The sequence below is a fragment of the Sarcophilus harrisii genome, chromosome 3 (assembly GCF_902635505.1).
Source record: "Sarcophilus harrisii chromosome 3, mSarHar1.11, whole genome shotgun sequence".
NCBI lineage: Eukaryota > Metazoa > Chordata > Mammalia > Dasyuromorphia > Dasyuridae > Sarcophilus > Sarcophilus harrisii.
Window position 1 is genome coordinate 528,506,578 of NC_045428.1, and position 16,317 is coordinate 528,522,894.

The 16,317-nt window shown below is 31.5% G+C and overlaps 1 protein-coding gene across 1 annotated transcript in view; it reads left to right on the forward strand.

Moving 5' to 3' along the window:
* Positions 1–4,904, forward strand: part of TRPC4 (transient receptor potential cation channel subfamily C member 4) — a 269,623-nt gene extending 264,719 nt beyond the window's left edge. Inside the window, exons 9-11 of the mRNA XM_031961977.1 lie at positions 328–369; positions 499–588; positions 3,211–4,904. Of these exons, the coding sequence (XP_031817837.1) occupies positions 328–369; positions 499–588; positions 3,211–3,924 (846 nt within the window). The 3' untranslated portion in view covers positions 3,925–4,904. The remainder of the gene's footprint in view (positions 1–327; positions 370–498; positions 589–3,210) is intronic.
* Positions 4,905–16,317: the final 11,413 nt, after the last annotated feature.

The window sequence follows — 16,317 nt, forward strand, 5'->3', positions numbered from 1 at the left end:
ACTTTTTTTTCTAGCCTCTGGCTTCCTTTTTTGTTTTTTGTGAACACAAAAAATAAATATTTGCTGCTTTCTTTCACCTATGATTATTTATCCATTAACATTTGTTAGACAAGCAATGCTTATTTTAATTTTCTATGGTTCTGACAAGATTTTGCCACTATTGTAACTTTCAATTTATATTTTATTTTCTATATTGATGATTATATTCTCTTACTATTTATTATTTCTCAGTCCTCTTATAATTCTTGTAAAATAATTTTTATAAATTTTACAATTTGTACAAATTGTAAAATTTACAAATTTTACAAATGTCTCTTTCCTTTTCAGAGGCGGACAGCTGATAATTTAAGAAGACATCATCAGTACCAGGTAAATCACTTATTATTTATAGCTGTATATCAATTTAAGGATTTGAAATATTTTATTTTCAGTGTGGAGTTAAAAGAGAAACCACAACTGACTATTTAATATCAGTGCTATTGTTATTAAATATCTTAGGAAGTTATGAGGAACTTGGTGAAGAGATATGTTGCAGCAATGATTAGAGATGCAAAAACTGAAGAAGGCCTTACAGAAGAAAACTTTAAGGTAACCATTTCTATGTTGTTCACTGCAAGAGAATCTGATTTTAGTAACTGGACAAAACACAGCATGTCCTAATTTCCATAGCATGAAACACAAATAAATCTCTTGTGTACCAGAAGCCTTGGATATATCCATGTTTTCAAATGGAAGCCTGTCAAAATAACAATAAAGAATAAGTTGCACACTGGATCTCACTGAAATTTTATTTTATTGCCACTTCTCAAAATGTTTGGAATATTCATAATACAGAGGACCTCATAGAGTTTTGATCTGCTTTACTTCAGATAAAAAACATCAAAGAAAACTTAATTTCCAAAAAAAAAAATCAACTTTATTCTTTCAGACTTGAAATGTTATTTAGTAAACAATTGAGTCTTTTCTTTATATACATTTTAAGTGCTTACAAATATGCTGATTTGCTGCCTTACCATACAGCACATAAGCAAAAGAATGTTTTTATGAAAAGTTTTATGATATGTTGAACATAGTGGAATTAAGATAAATGTAGATATGATCAACTAAATATCTACTAAAGACTTACTGGCAAAAAAGGGTCAGAGTCACACTTAATCCTACTATGGAAAAATGACACATGAGAAGAATTATAAGTGAAAACCTATGAGTCACGTAAAAGGTCTACTTAACTGCACAGAGAAACTGATAAGGGTACTGAGATGTGGAATACATTCAACAGACAGTATGAGCAAGAGCTCATGGGCAGAATTCAGTTAAAAGAATATAAAGGGCAAATTTCAAATTAAAATCAACTTCAATATAACAAACCAAGGGATGAGAAGAATAAAAATTAATATTCATGACAAACTTGCATGGATAGGAGTTAAAACTACATTTTAGCCATGATTTGCTCCCAATAAATGAATGTGATCCCCTACACAAAGCTTGAAAATATTTTTGCAAAATAATGAACCTATGAGTGCTTTAATAAGATATTAACATTAGCAAAAAAAAATGTTAAGTCTCCTATGTGTGGAGGTAATATGTACAAACATCTTTCTGGAGAAAAGGGAAGGGAGAAAAAAAAGAGTTATTCAATCTTAAGATAAACCTTTGTTCCAAGGATCCGATAGACCTTTTCATGTTTTTCCCTCTAAGGTAAAGCAATAATTATCTGTCTCATTTGTCTTAGCACCATAGATCCACAAATTTTGGAAAAGGAAAGGGACCTTGGAAGTTAAATAATATAATATATATGTTTTCCAATTGAGAAAACTGAAAAACCCAAAGATAAAATGACTTACCGGTTTTCAATTTTCATAAGGTCACAGTTACTAGAAAACACAATAGAATTGAGAATCCAGTGCATTTCTAAACATTACAAAATTGCATGATGCTGTAGAGAATAGAACAGGGAGTAAGGAAGTCCTAAGTTTGAACTCTGCCTGGGATATTTATTTGCAGTCTAATCCCAGGCAAGTCATGTTAACCTCTCAGTCCCACTTTCTTGTCTGTAAAATACAGATGGTAATATTATGTGATGATCAAGTGAGAAAATGTATGTAAAACTTTAAAGGCTTTGCAAGATTAAAATTTTGTATGCAAAAGTGATTTTCTGATTTCCCAACCTGTTTCCCCCAAACACTCCCTCAGGATCAGGTGTTTTATATTTCTCTCCTTCCTTCAAGGTTCTTCAATACCTTTAAGAAGGTTTGGGGGTATCTAGACTTTGCCACTGGCCCATGTTCTCAATGATCCTGTCCTCTCAATTTTGAAGGTACCTGAATTCTACTCCATTTAATAATTGGATAGTCTTCTACAGATGAATATTTATTTCAGAAATATAACAAGAATAAACATAGAAACACCCCTCCTAACACTTTCAGATTATAGTTCTTCTTCACCTATCACTTCAGACTCTGAGGAAGATATGGGGATTAGGTTCTCAGTTTAGCTCAGTTTTTAAATTGCATCAGACCCACTAAGTTCCAAGTCCAAAGTGCCCTGATAGTCATGTACATAGGCATCCTAGCTTCTTTGGTTTTCCCTTCTGTTCTACATTCAAGATTCAGCCTGAATTCCTAAGCTTTAAAGTCTAGAAGAATTAAGCTCTGAAATTCAGTGACTTCATACCTCATACCTAGAACTAAAAAGAAAAACAAAACAGATAAAAAATCGCATGATACAGGGCATAAGAGGAGAGGAAAAGTGACTCCTCCCCATAAGAAAATGGTACCCCTACTTTGGATGAACAAGGTACCACTGTGTCAGTTAAGTAGTTTTGTGGATGTAGGCAGTCCCATCTATGTAGCCAGTGGAAGGAGGCTGTTCCTATCCACCTGGTAGGCCAACCTAAAATATCTTCTCCCAATAATAATAATAATAAGTCCCTGGCATCTTCCATCTCAATCTCAGGTGTTCCAGATATGTTGTTTTAGTCATGTTTTATATATATTTAAATGTCAGTGGTGATGATGATGATGATGATGATGATGATGATGATTACTGGGATCTCTGAATGCAGCAAAAATAGAATCTAACTTCCTGACAATAGATATAAACATGCCAATCTCAATTGTGAAATAAACCCATTATTTCTTATATTTCTTCATGAAAATCCTAAGCTGATTCTACCCCTTCATTGTTTTTTTTTCCCTTCAATAATTTTAGGAACTAAAACAAGACATTTCTAGCTTCCGTTTTGAAGTCCTAGGATTGCTGAAAGGAAGCAAGCTTGCTTCTTTACAATCCTCAAAAATTATGAAAGAGCCTCCATTAGAAACTGAGGAGAAGAGTGACAGTGAAGGGAGCGACAAGACAAAGAAAAAGAATTTCAGCCTCTTTGACATAACTAGTATGATTCATCCAAGGTCAGCAGCTATTGCTTCAGAAAGACATAATGTAAGCAATGGTGCTGCCCTGATGGTTCACGAAACCCCCAAAGAGAAGCAGAAGAAAGTGAACTTTGTGACTGATGTCAAACACTTTGGGCTGTTCCATAAGCGCTCCAAACCACACTCTGCTGAAGCAAACACCAACCAGATCTTCTCTGTGTCAGAGGAAGTTTCACGCCAACAGGCTGATGAAGACCTTGGGAAACATTTTCAACTGGAAGCAAGAGGAATGGCTACCAAAGGTGAACGGAGCATCCCAGGCCTCAATGAACAGTGTATGTTAGATACAAAAAGAAGAAACAAAGAGACTTTGAATTTACACTTCAGTGAGAGCCTTTGCACCTTGGAATCAGAGAAGTTGATGGTAGAGGACACTGTACCCATAATACCAAAAGACCTGCATGACAAGGAAGAGGTCAGTGCTAAAGACTGTGATCTAAAAACCACAGAGACAGTGATACATGAAGACTATGTAACAACAAGATTGTGATACGTGAAGGAGGAAAAGTACACAAATAGATGTGTATATACATTTTTTTTTGCCTAGTGTTTAGGATGAAATGTTAAAATCTATATTCGCAAATGATAGCATTTATTTACTGTGTCATATTATCATGAAACATGACTAAGGGGAAGGCAATCAATCACCTTTCTGTTTTGTAGACTGTTTTTGCTTTCACAATTTGTTTTCCATTTTATAATAAATTAAAGCATCTTGTAATCTTGTACTGTTGCAATAATATGCAGACACTTTTTAAGCTATCATTTTTTTTTCAATTAAAAATACATCTTCTCTCATATGGCAATTGATTCCAACAACACATATTTTTATATGTAAGAATAATGCAGATAACTTAAAATATAGTACATTTTAATTTCTTAAAGATAATTACTTGCTATGACCTTTCCTTCAAATTCTGAAGTTTGAGTTTCAAACATAAATTTAAAACTTAGATTTTCAAATTATTAAGTATAAATATAGACAACTTTAATGCATTGTGTAACCATTTAGTGGGTTATCATTTAATTTTTAAAAGTAGCATTTCATCTCTTGTTTGCTATAATTATTTTTGAAAATAACTTCATGGACAAGTGTTCACAATTAATTTTCAGAGTTCAAATGCAATGTTTCCTTTCAATGAGTAAAAGAAATGTGCGTGCCTTGAGGATATGTTAATGACAATTTCTTTCAAAATATTCAATCAGAAAAACAGCTACCAGTCCAAGTATTTTTTTTCCTAAAGAAGATCACCTATGTAATATTCAAAGTCTTGTATATGTGACTCATTGTAGACTAGCTGTCCTTAATAAAAATATTTTTCCTGAATGCTAAAGAAGAATACTGTTCTGTTACAAATATTTTCTGGATCTTAAGTAAATTTCTCTGATACACATAGAAGTTAATAAGGATAACCTTTCATAAAATTTTAATTTTTCAAACACTTATAGTTTTATAAGTTTTTGCCTACCAATACAACATACAAATCCAGTATTTAAACTATGTTAAAGTGAATATTTTTTTGGAAAGTTTAACAACTCTAAAGTCTGCTTGCTCAGTATTTCCAGGCCACAATCATTTTATGTGGTGAATTTAGGCACAATCCAACATTTAAAATTAAGTAGAATTATTGATTCAAAATTAATATTTAAAAATCAAGTCATATTTTCAATTATTGGCAATTTAATTTCAATCTTTTAAGAAATCGTTTCAATGTACTCTTAAAAGGGATCTATTTGATCCCTATTGATCCTGTGTCTCTGTCTTCAATCTCTTGTCTTTCCCTGTCTGTCATTCTGTTTCTGTCTCAGTCTCTGTCTCTCTCTGTATCTCTTTCTCTATCTCTGATTCTCCTCTCCCTATGTCTCTGTCCTCTGTTTCTTCCTGTCTCTGTCTCTCTCTTGTGTTTGTCTCTTTCTCTCATTCTCTGTTCTCTCTGTCTCTGTTTCTTTCACGGTCTTTCTTTTTCTTTCACTATATTGCTACACAGTTTGCTTTCAAGGTTGTTTCCTCATTACCAACCTATTATATTCTTATTCAGATACCCTAGTACATATTGCACATGGTCATTGACCCATATAATGAAGTGCTTTTTTTCTGCCTTTCACAGCATAGGTGCTTCCTTCAAGTATAAAAATTATCTACCTTGCATTTGACTCCTTAAGCCAGGCTTGGAAAGAAGTTTATCTGAAGATAATTTATAGTCATCCCGGTTAAGTTGAAAAATTATTTGAATGACTTGGCCAAGGTCATAAAGGTAGAGCTCAATATACAATCTGAACCTAGGTCCTTTATTTCAGAAGTATTGTTCTTTCTATTTTACCACAGCAATCAGTATCACTTGTTGACAGTTTCCTGATTTGATATGCTTCCCTTTTTGAAAATCAAGAGATTAGCCTTTTCTAGTAATATAACATAATCATGTTCTTTTGGAGTATTTTCAATGATCATCAAAGAAATAGCTCAGCAATCAACCTTTCAACACCCTGGAATATAGGTCATCTGAAACTAATTAATTATTTTTTACATATATTTCTATTTATCTTGGGTTTTAATTCCCTATTATCCATTTCAGATCTTCCCAATAGAAACATAATTCTTCTTAATAAAGAAATATTTAAAAAATCAATTTATTCTGTCCTCTCTCTTTTAATTGCTGTCATCATACAATCCAGCTGAGAGAGTGCTATTTCTTATATCCTTATATATCCTTAATATGAGCCTAAAAAAAAACTTAAAACAAAATAACAAAAAGAAAGCCCTTTATGATCCAGACTTCTAGTGAGAGTTATGCATATATTTGTCAATAGAATATATAAATACTAAAATCAAAAAAATGGAAGTAAAAAGAACATTAGATTGGAGTCACATTTGCCAAAAATTAATGCATGTAAATATTTCCCAAGGGCAGATTTAGATAATGAATAAGAAAGAAATTGTTCCAGAGGAAACATATAGTTATACATTAGGCAAGAGGAAGAAGAATGTGAATCATCTGTGGCAAGTGTCATTCTTCCCAAATAATATAAGTTTATTGATGACAGGAACAGTTTAAATTTTGTTTTCATGTTCTTAGCATGTTCTTATAATATTTTGTGACAGCATGGTTAACTGGAAAAATATGCTTGTATATGTATGTACAGGTATATATATATATAAATATGCATTTGTAATCATTATCAAAACACCAAAGTTCTGAAATGTAAGATGAATGGAAATTTTTAAGGATGATTATAGGAATAGAAAAACAGTGAAATTTTAATATGCTTCTTTCAGAGTTGAATATATCTAACAGTAAAATAAATAAGAAGGTAAACAATGGGATTGATTTTTTAGGAAAAAAACATAAATTTAAAGAAATGACTTCTGAATAAAATTATCAAAGAATGTGTGTGTACACACACACACACACACACACACACACATATATATAAACACTAATGACAAATTTCTGAAATTAGACCCTATATAAAATAGTATAAAAAGAATAAGTATGAAAAAGCACAAATATGAGTTGAATGAATGAAATATGATTTAACTACTAATTATGTCTTAAACACTAGAGAGTAAAATAGAAAAACAAGGTGATCAATGTTTCCAAAGAGCTCACATCCTATTGTGTGGGTAGGAGAGTGGAAGATAATATAGCCAGTCTAAGCTTCAAGTCAGGAAGAAGAGCCCAGCAGTCCTTAGGCCTAGGCCAAAGCAATGGTAATGTATTTTTTTAGTATCATTGCTACCAATAAAGCCAAATTTATTTGATAGTTTTAGTGGAGAATACTTTCTTTTTTGAATCTTCAGAAGTTGTGATGCCTACAGATGCTCCATAACATGCAGAGAAAGTAGCTAGGTGACATTTACATAAGCGGTCCTCCTCTGAAAGATGCCTACAAAGACCAGGCTGGAAGTGGAGGCTGAATTGCTTGAGCTTATCTTCACTTTGTTGGTAGTGATTAGTGAGGGAAGAGGAATGATGACTTGACTTTCTAATATTAGCTGGGATGGGTGTGTTAGTTTGGAAGCAAGGTTTATGTTCTGGGCAGTACTGCTGTTCTCAATACTTTGGCTCTTGATTGTCTTCGGTTGTTTCAAAGGGGAAGTGATGGTAAAGGTGGAAGCAGTGGTTTCACTTTCCTAGCAAAATATTTCTCCTGTCTTTTCCTTATGGTGCCTTGCTCTTCTAATCAGACGCACAACACTGCCCAGTTGGTTGGAAGTAGAATGGTGAGACCATGTCTCCATAGGTGTTGCTTCCTTCGACAATGACATTAAAAGAAGGCTGGAAAAATTGCAAGTGATCTAAGGAGTAGTATTATTCATTAGAGAAGGATAGCAGTGTTATAAAACTCAGAAAACCATACAGTGTATGCTATAGCATCTTAGAATCTGAGAATCAAATGAATTCTTTAGAATCTCACAATAAAATTAATAATAAATGAAGAGAACATAAAATATTCAGCCTAAAATGAAAATTCAGTAAAATATTCCAAAAAGTGAGTCAAAGAAAACTATAAATATGTTACAAAGCATTATACATATGAGATACTATATCTAAATATACCTCCAGTTGGAGGAAATCAGAAAGAAATATATAGATATCTTAAAATAAACCTAAACAAAATCAAGAGGATTTATGAACTATGCACAATAAAAATATTCCAAAATAAAGTTTAACAATACCAAATATGCATGCAAAGAAATGGAAAATTAGAAGAGGAATAGACTATAGAATCAGTAAACAAAATTTAAAATTATTTTAAAGACTAACAGAATTGATATTCCATTAGGTAATGAGTTTTCTAAAAGTAAAGGATAATTAAATTGCCGAAATTTAAAAAATAAGTTAAATCATAATAAATTACCAGGAAATAAAAATAATTATATGAAATAATAATCTCTCCATACTGCCAATTTAATGTGATGAATAATAATCTAATAATAATAGAAAATGCCCAAATTAACAGAGCAAAAAGTAGAAACCTTAAAAGTAACCAAATTTAAGAAAAATAAATTATAAAGTTCTAAATAAGGAGGGAATTTCAGTCCAAATACATTTAAAAGTGAACTTCCAACAAATATTTAAAGAAAAAGTGATAAATATTCCATAAATACTATTTATCCATGATTAAAAAGAGCATTCTAATGAATTTATTATTGTACAATTATGTTCTCCATATCCAACCCATGAAGGTAAGAAAAAGTATGATAGACTTATTATTTCATTAAAAAATATTGATTTAATATTTCTAAATAAAACTTCAACATAGAAATAGCAGGATTTTTTTAAATCCTTTATTGATCAAGTGGGATTTATGCCAGTGATGCAAGAATTTTGCCCACTCTAGTATAATAAAAAGTGATATGATTAATTTTTGTTAGTTTTTGTTTGGGGTTTTTTGTTTTGTTTTGAGGAAAGGAGCAGAGTTTGTTTTGTTTTGTTTTTAGCAGACCTGTGGGTTTTCAGTCACCATAACCTCCAACGAGGAACTTCCTCTACCATTTCCCATTAATACTTTGTCTGAAAAAATTATAGAATTTCCAAAAGCACTGAGAAATTGAAATGACTTGACAGAAGTCATATAGTCAATACAAATCATATGTGAGTCTTGAACCCACTTCATGGAGATTCTGAATTCAACTTTCTATCCACAGCTCTCAATTAAGCATGCCCATTGTTATAATGACATGGGGGTAAGGAAACTTTCACAAAATATATTTTTCAGTTATATTGTTTTTAAAAAAATTCCTCTATCAGAAAGGAACCCTAGAAACTTTTCCTCCTTTCCATTTTTATATTTTTCCTAGTACCCAAATTGCTAGCTAAGGAAATGGAAAGAAATTGGAAAAATATGCAGTGGGAAATAGAAAGCAAAATTATCCTTGCTTTTCAGAAGACCTAATGGCTTGCTTAGATAATCCCAGAGAATCCATGAAGGGGCAATAGTTATTTGTAGCAGTTTGGGTAAATTAATGTGGTTTGAAAATATATCTATAAAATCATTAGCATTTTCTTTGTAATATTAACCTAAAATGTTAGTTTTATTGAAAATAATTACAAAATCAACAAAATATCTTAAAATTACCACTAAAATATTCTGAAAACCTATATTTGTACAAGTAAAACACCACTTTAAGAAATAAATGAAGATTTCAATAATTTTAGAGACATTAGTCTGGATTACACCAATATAATAAAAATGATCTTACATTCTAAATTAACTCATAGGTTTTGTATTATACTACTCAAACTATTCAGGTGTTTATCTATAGACTTAAACAAAATAAAATCCATCTAAAGTAGAAAACAAAATATAAGTTAAAGGAGGAAGAAAGCAAATAAGTATTTATTAAGTACTTTGTATATGGTAGACAAAGAAAGAAAACCCCTTCCCTCAAGGGCCCTTGTCCTGATAGGGAAAATAATACTCAAAAGCAGAGAGGGAGAAGGCTCTGGGTGGTTAATAGTTGGGAAAACCTGTTTTTGAAGTACCTAAATCAGTGGCTAAGCAGCTACAAAATAAAAATACAAGAATAAGAGTAACTTAATAATGAAAAAAGTGGGGTAGACCTTGTGAGAGATATTGTAGAGTGAGAATGCTAAAGATATGATTGGATGTTCCTGACTGAGAATGTGATAGCAAGTGAAGCAAAATTCCATAATAACATAGCAGCATTGTTGTTTTAGTCTAGAAGTTAAAGGCTGAGCTGGGATCAAAATAAATACTGATCCGAGCCTCTTAAAAACATGTTGGTTTCAGGAGGAACTCACAAATGGGACGAAATTATCAGGTTTCAACCTACATTATAATGTAGAAATCATTTTTTTATTTGTATTAATTAAAAATAATTAAAAATAAACCAATCTATAAGAGTGGTGCTGAGTAGATAAGCAAAATTTAGATTATTAGACAGAATATTATTCTCCATATTTTCTTCACATAAATTCAACAGAAAATTCTGAAAGAAAAGATTTGACAAAACGTGCTAAAAAATTAGAAAGCTTTTGTATCATGGAATATGTTTAAACATGCTCCCAGAGGACAGATAATGAAAAACATTTCCCTTTTCTTGGAAGATAAGTGAGATACTATGAGTATAAAATGTTATGTATTATGTCAGTTTCATTTAATATCATTTCTTAATAGAGATCCTAAAGGGCATTTTAGCTGTTCTAAAGGGCATATCATGAAAAGAATTTGATTTAGAAAACAAAGGTAATATTTATTTTATTTTTTAAGCAGCATATTGGATCTGGCAAAAGTAGAACTAGGTTCAACCTCAAGCTTTCTTATTTAAATACTTTGTGATATAATACAAGTAGCTTAATCTCTTTGGACCCTAGTTTCTTCATTTATAATATAAGGGAATCAAACTGACTTCAACAGCATCTTCTAGCTTTAAATTTTTTGTTCCAATATCTGGCAACTGAATAAATGTATGTTAAAGCATACATTTATTCAATTGCCACATATTGGAATTAATATTCAATTGAATTTAATTCCTGATCTGGAGTAATTGTTAGACCTGGAGCATCATAGGAAATAAAGGTGGTTAAGAAGCTGCATGTGGAGTGTTATGTTTATGTGTGTCAAATTTTGTAATTTCCTCAATTGTCTAATCAAGCTCAGAAAGTAGGGTTGTATTTTATTATAAGTGATTAAGTCTGCTTTCTTTTTCAGAGAAGGAAAACAAAGATTTTTTTCTTTGCATTAGTAGACTGGATTTTGAATTTTAGTGATGTACTATTAAGTCTTGGAATCCCACATTCTTCATCTGATTTCTCTTAAGATTAGTCAGGTGACATTTATCAATGAAATGGGTTAAGGGTAATATCAAGTTGAGCATTTCTTTCTTGAAATTATGTAAGGGGAAATAAAATATTCATATATATAAAATAAGAAGTGATAAATAAAAAAGAGCTATGCAGAAAATTTCAGAACAGGAAAATAAAATAGCAATTACTGCCCCTCCCTCCTTTCCAAATTGAGAATTCCAAATAGTCTAGAAATTAATTAACATTGTCAGAATTAAGTAACATTGAATCACATTGAAAATGCCAAAACGATCATTTCCACTTAGATATTTTATTCGTTTTGGTGTGACAGGAAAATATCCTCCGTTTAGAATCAGAGAACAAGAAGCTTCCCACTAAGCAACTATGAGACCTTCAGCTAATCATGTTCCTGTCTCTGGGTCTTAGTTTCTTCAAATGTAAAGAAAGCATAAAAAATTAACTTATTCTATCTACAATTCTATCTATTTTCATATTTGATTTGATAAAAACTTCTTTTAACTAACAAGTTCATCTTTCTAGATCTTTTTCTTAAAAGTAGCCTTCTTATAGGTTTGAGAAGTCCCTACTTTTGCCTGATTATTAACTTACTGATTTAACTGGAGAGTTCCTTAATCACTATGAAATGAAAAAATTAACCTTTGCCACTCACAGAAACATACTAGAAACCATTTCACACAGGGATTTTCTAATTTATTTTACTAATTTGAAGAAATATTACATTTATTAATATATATATATTATATTAAAATTAATATCTATATTAATATAAAATTAATATATTAAATTATTATATAAATTATATAAATTAATATAAAATTAATCTATATTAAAAAAGAGTATCTTGATTAAAATCATAATGGAGCATTTATATACTCTAGTGAAGATTTATGGCTCAGGATTTTTATAGGAACATTGGAATCTCAGAAATAGATCTGCTTTGTACAAAATGCAGGGCATTTTGTAGGTCAATGAGTTCTTGCAGCTGGAGTACAAGAGTATAGATGAGGCAATGTTGACGAATGATCTAGGAAGATTATAGCCTTTGGTGTGTATGTGTTTGTGTGTATCTATATGCAAATATATATATGTACATTTTATATATATAATGCATGTGTCTGTATATGTACAGCCATATATACATACATACATATATTTAACCTAGTAACTTTTTAATATCCAAGTATTATTGAGAGATTAAGTAGATTCTTTAGTCTGGTGCAGAGTTGGAGCTTTAGATTCTTTCTACTTTGGATCAGAGTTTCATAAAGCAGAAAGGTACTTAGAAGTCTTTCTTAGTTTTAGATGAAAAAAATTGAGGGGCAGAGGAGTTGAGATATATGTTCAAGGTCACCTAATCAATAAATGATACAGTGCTAGAATTTGAAGTCAGTTTCCCTGAGCTCAGTGTTCTTTCATGATTGAGTAAAAAATTTAATTCCTCTGATACTTCAGCCACACTGGAGGGAAAGAAAAAGAAATTACTTCTTAGGACTGTAAAAAAAAGATCTTGTGGTTCATTAAAATGTACTATAAAACACTACTAAAATCAATACTTTAACTTTAGAGAAATATTTTGGTTCAGGAACATAGAAAAAATTAGTTAGAAAGTAACTGTAATTGAACTTTTCATTAAAAAAAAGTTTAACATCCATTTAAAAACATATAGTTTTATCTAAAGTTTTTACCAGTTAGATTATTTGAAGTTATATGAAATCTGAAATATCTCAAGACATCAAACCCATATAAGTCAATCAAGAAATCAGAAATATAATGACTTTGAGATAAGAGTATTAACTTCTGTTATATTTGGTCAGTTAATAAACATTTTAACGCATTAACTATGTGCCAGGAACTGTACTAAGAGTTGAGGATTCACAGACAAGCAAATAATGATTCCCAACCTCAAGGGGCTCAGTTTAGGAGACAACAAGCAATTAAATAAGTAAAAACTAGCCATAATAGTACAAACAGGATAAGTGGGAAATAATTTACAGAGGGGAAGTGCTGAAATTAAGGGCACTTAAAACATTACCTGTAGAAGGTGTCATTTTATTTGTGATTTAAAGGAAACCAGAAAAGGTAACAGATATAGATAAGGAGGGAGAGCATTACAGGTATGAAAGACATCCAATGGAAATTCCTGGAGCCAGGATATAGAATGGAGAAGAAACAAAATAGTCAATCTCACTGGATTGAAGAGTAAGTGGTATAGGAAAAAGGGGAAAGTATAATAAAGACTGGAAAGAGAAATATATGTATATAATGCCAGAGCAAAGTGAGGTTGTGTGGAATTTTCTATACCAAGAGATTTTGAAGTTGATCCTGGAAGAAATAGGGAGCCATTGGAGTTTATTGAGTAGAGGAGTGATAATTTGATCTGACCTAATACTTTTTTATATCAAACAAGTTATTTGCTATCTTTCATATGATATGACCAACATAAGTCATCATATGATTGATCATATTACATAAAATTAAACCTTTTTTAAAAAATTAATATGAATAATGAAAATAGTTTAATAAAATATGAGTAGTGAAATTAATATGAATCAAATGGTGAATCTGAAGAGTGAAATTAATATGACAAATAACCTTGTCACCATCTATTCAATAAACTACACTGGCATCCTATTGCCCCAAGATGCAAAATGCTTTTTTTTAATTAAAAGCATATGGCAGCTAGAAGGTATAATGGCTAGATCATCAGCCCTAGAGTCTAGAGTCCTAGACGACCTGAGTTCAAGCCTAACCTCAGATAACTAATGCTTCTTAGCCGTGTGACCTTCAGCAACTCATTTAACTATAAAAAAGGCCAATGAAATTAAAAACTCTTCAAAACCAAACCCTTTCCTAATCTTTCAGTCTTCCTATGCCTTACTCCCCATCCAATGACACTGACCTCCTGGTCACTCTAAATTTCAGTTTCAGTTCCTGAAATTATCTCTGGCTGTACCCCCCCCATGTCAAGGATGTTCTCCCTCCTCCCCTCCAACTACAGACTTCTCAGTCTTCCTTTAAGTATCAATTAAAATTCTACATTCTACCAGAAATCTTCTTAACTCCTCTTAATTCCAATACTTTTCCTCTGTTAATTATTTCCTCTCTATTCTGTTTGTAGCTTCCTTTGTATATATTTATTTGTTTGCATGTTGCCTCCTCCCATTAGATTAGATAAATTCTTTAAGGACAGGGATTCTCCTGTGTCTCTTTTTATATCTCTAGCACTTTCCATTGTAATTGGCATATAGTGGGTATTTAATAAATGTTTATTGAATTGAATTGTATTGAAATTGAATAGTTTTAAAATAAATTGCCAGATAACTTTAGTCTATCATATTTATCCCTGAAATCTCATTACTCCTAGTATATTTCATTAGAATTCATTAAAATTTTTATGTTCCTATACTAAAATTTTCCAATTCAGTTTTTTAAAGACAGCATATTGATTACTACATCCAGCTCATGGTACATCATGATATCTTTTTATAGTATATAAAAATTTGGATATTACAAATTCCTCAAAAACTGTCACAGAAATCAATCAACAATAAATAATTGATATAATAGAAACAGAGACCATCACTCTGTGCAATGAAAGTAACCTCCCCCAAAGCATTAGCATTTAAAGCTCTTGAAAATGATAAATATATCTTATTAATCAGAAAAAAAATAATATTTCATGTCAAAATAAGAGACACATCTTCCTGAGTTTAAATCTGTCCTCAGACACATACTAGCACAGTGACTCTGGGCAAGTCACTTGAAGATGTTTGCTTCAATATCCTCACCTATAAAATATCTGGAGAAGGAAATGGCAAATGCCTTTAATATCTTTGCTAAGAAAATCCAAAATAGGGCCATGAAGAACCAAACATGACTTGAAGAAACTAAATGACAATTGATCTTAAAAGTTTCTTTTTCAAATACAATGAAGAAATACATTAAAATGACATATTTATATTTTCCAAATAAAAAATATTAATGTTTTATGCTTAAGAAAAATATGAACCTAATCAAATTTTCACAACCTTGTAAAGTTGGATATGAAACCAAAAAGTGCATGTTAAGAGTCCCTTACACAATGACACAATGCTTCTGAATCTTGAGCACAGACAGCAAAACAGACTAGATTTGCAATTAACCTAGTCTATGGTCTTCAGTTAAGGCCTTTAGGGAATAAAAATTCTATAAACTGTAGTGATATAAATAACATCATTACATTGACTTCTTATACTTTTCCCTTTGGAATATATTTGTGGCACTTCATTGTTTTTCACTGTTCCACAATAATTTACTGTGACTATTCATATACTTTAGATTTGTCAAGGAGGTACAATGCAATGTCAGAGCAATCACTACCTGCAAAGAGAAAATGTTAGGGTTACAGACTAGTGTCTAGAGGTATCTCAAAAGAATTTGAAGACTTGAACCCATCTTCAAGTCAAGGAGCAAAATTTATTGTAATTTTAACAAATTGAAGCAGGCTGTTTCAAAGGAATTTAGCAAAGAATGAGGAGAAAAAAATAAATTTGTAGGACAAAATTAAAGAGGCCAGAGCTTCATGTTACTTATTTGCTAGTTTTGTAGCTTATAGGTAAGTTTGAGAGGTGGTCTGTTTACTATTGTGTCAGGAAGTTGGTTATCACTGGCAAGAAAATTATCTATTTAACAGTCAGCAATGTTTGTACGACTATCCTAAGGCCAGAAGACTTGTTATAACGTTAGCACTCTAAGGTGAGGGGACCTTAGAATTACTGTTATATTTCCTTTAGAAGCTATACCCCCTTCATTCCCCTTTCAAGCAGTTTGAAGCCCAAATTCATTTGGGACAAAGAACTTAACTTCTGGGGCTGCTTCAGGCTGATAAGGGGCATAGAGCTAGCCTTGCCTAGTGGGGTCCAGACTGAGAAGAGGAGACATGTGATTTGAAGGTTGCAACAGCAACATCCATGGGATGCTAGGTGTCAAAATCAGGTATCAGATGATATTCAAATTGACCAAATTGGTGGAATTTTATGGCTTGGAGTTTGTGAGAGTAGATTACACAACTAGATTAAAAATGCAGGAGTCAAAAATGAATGAAAAAAGGA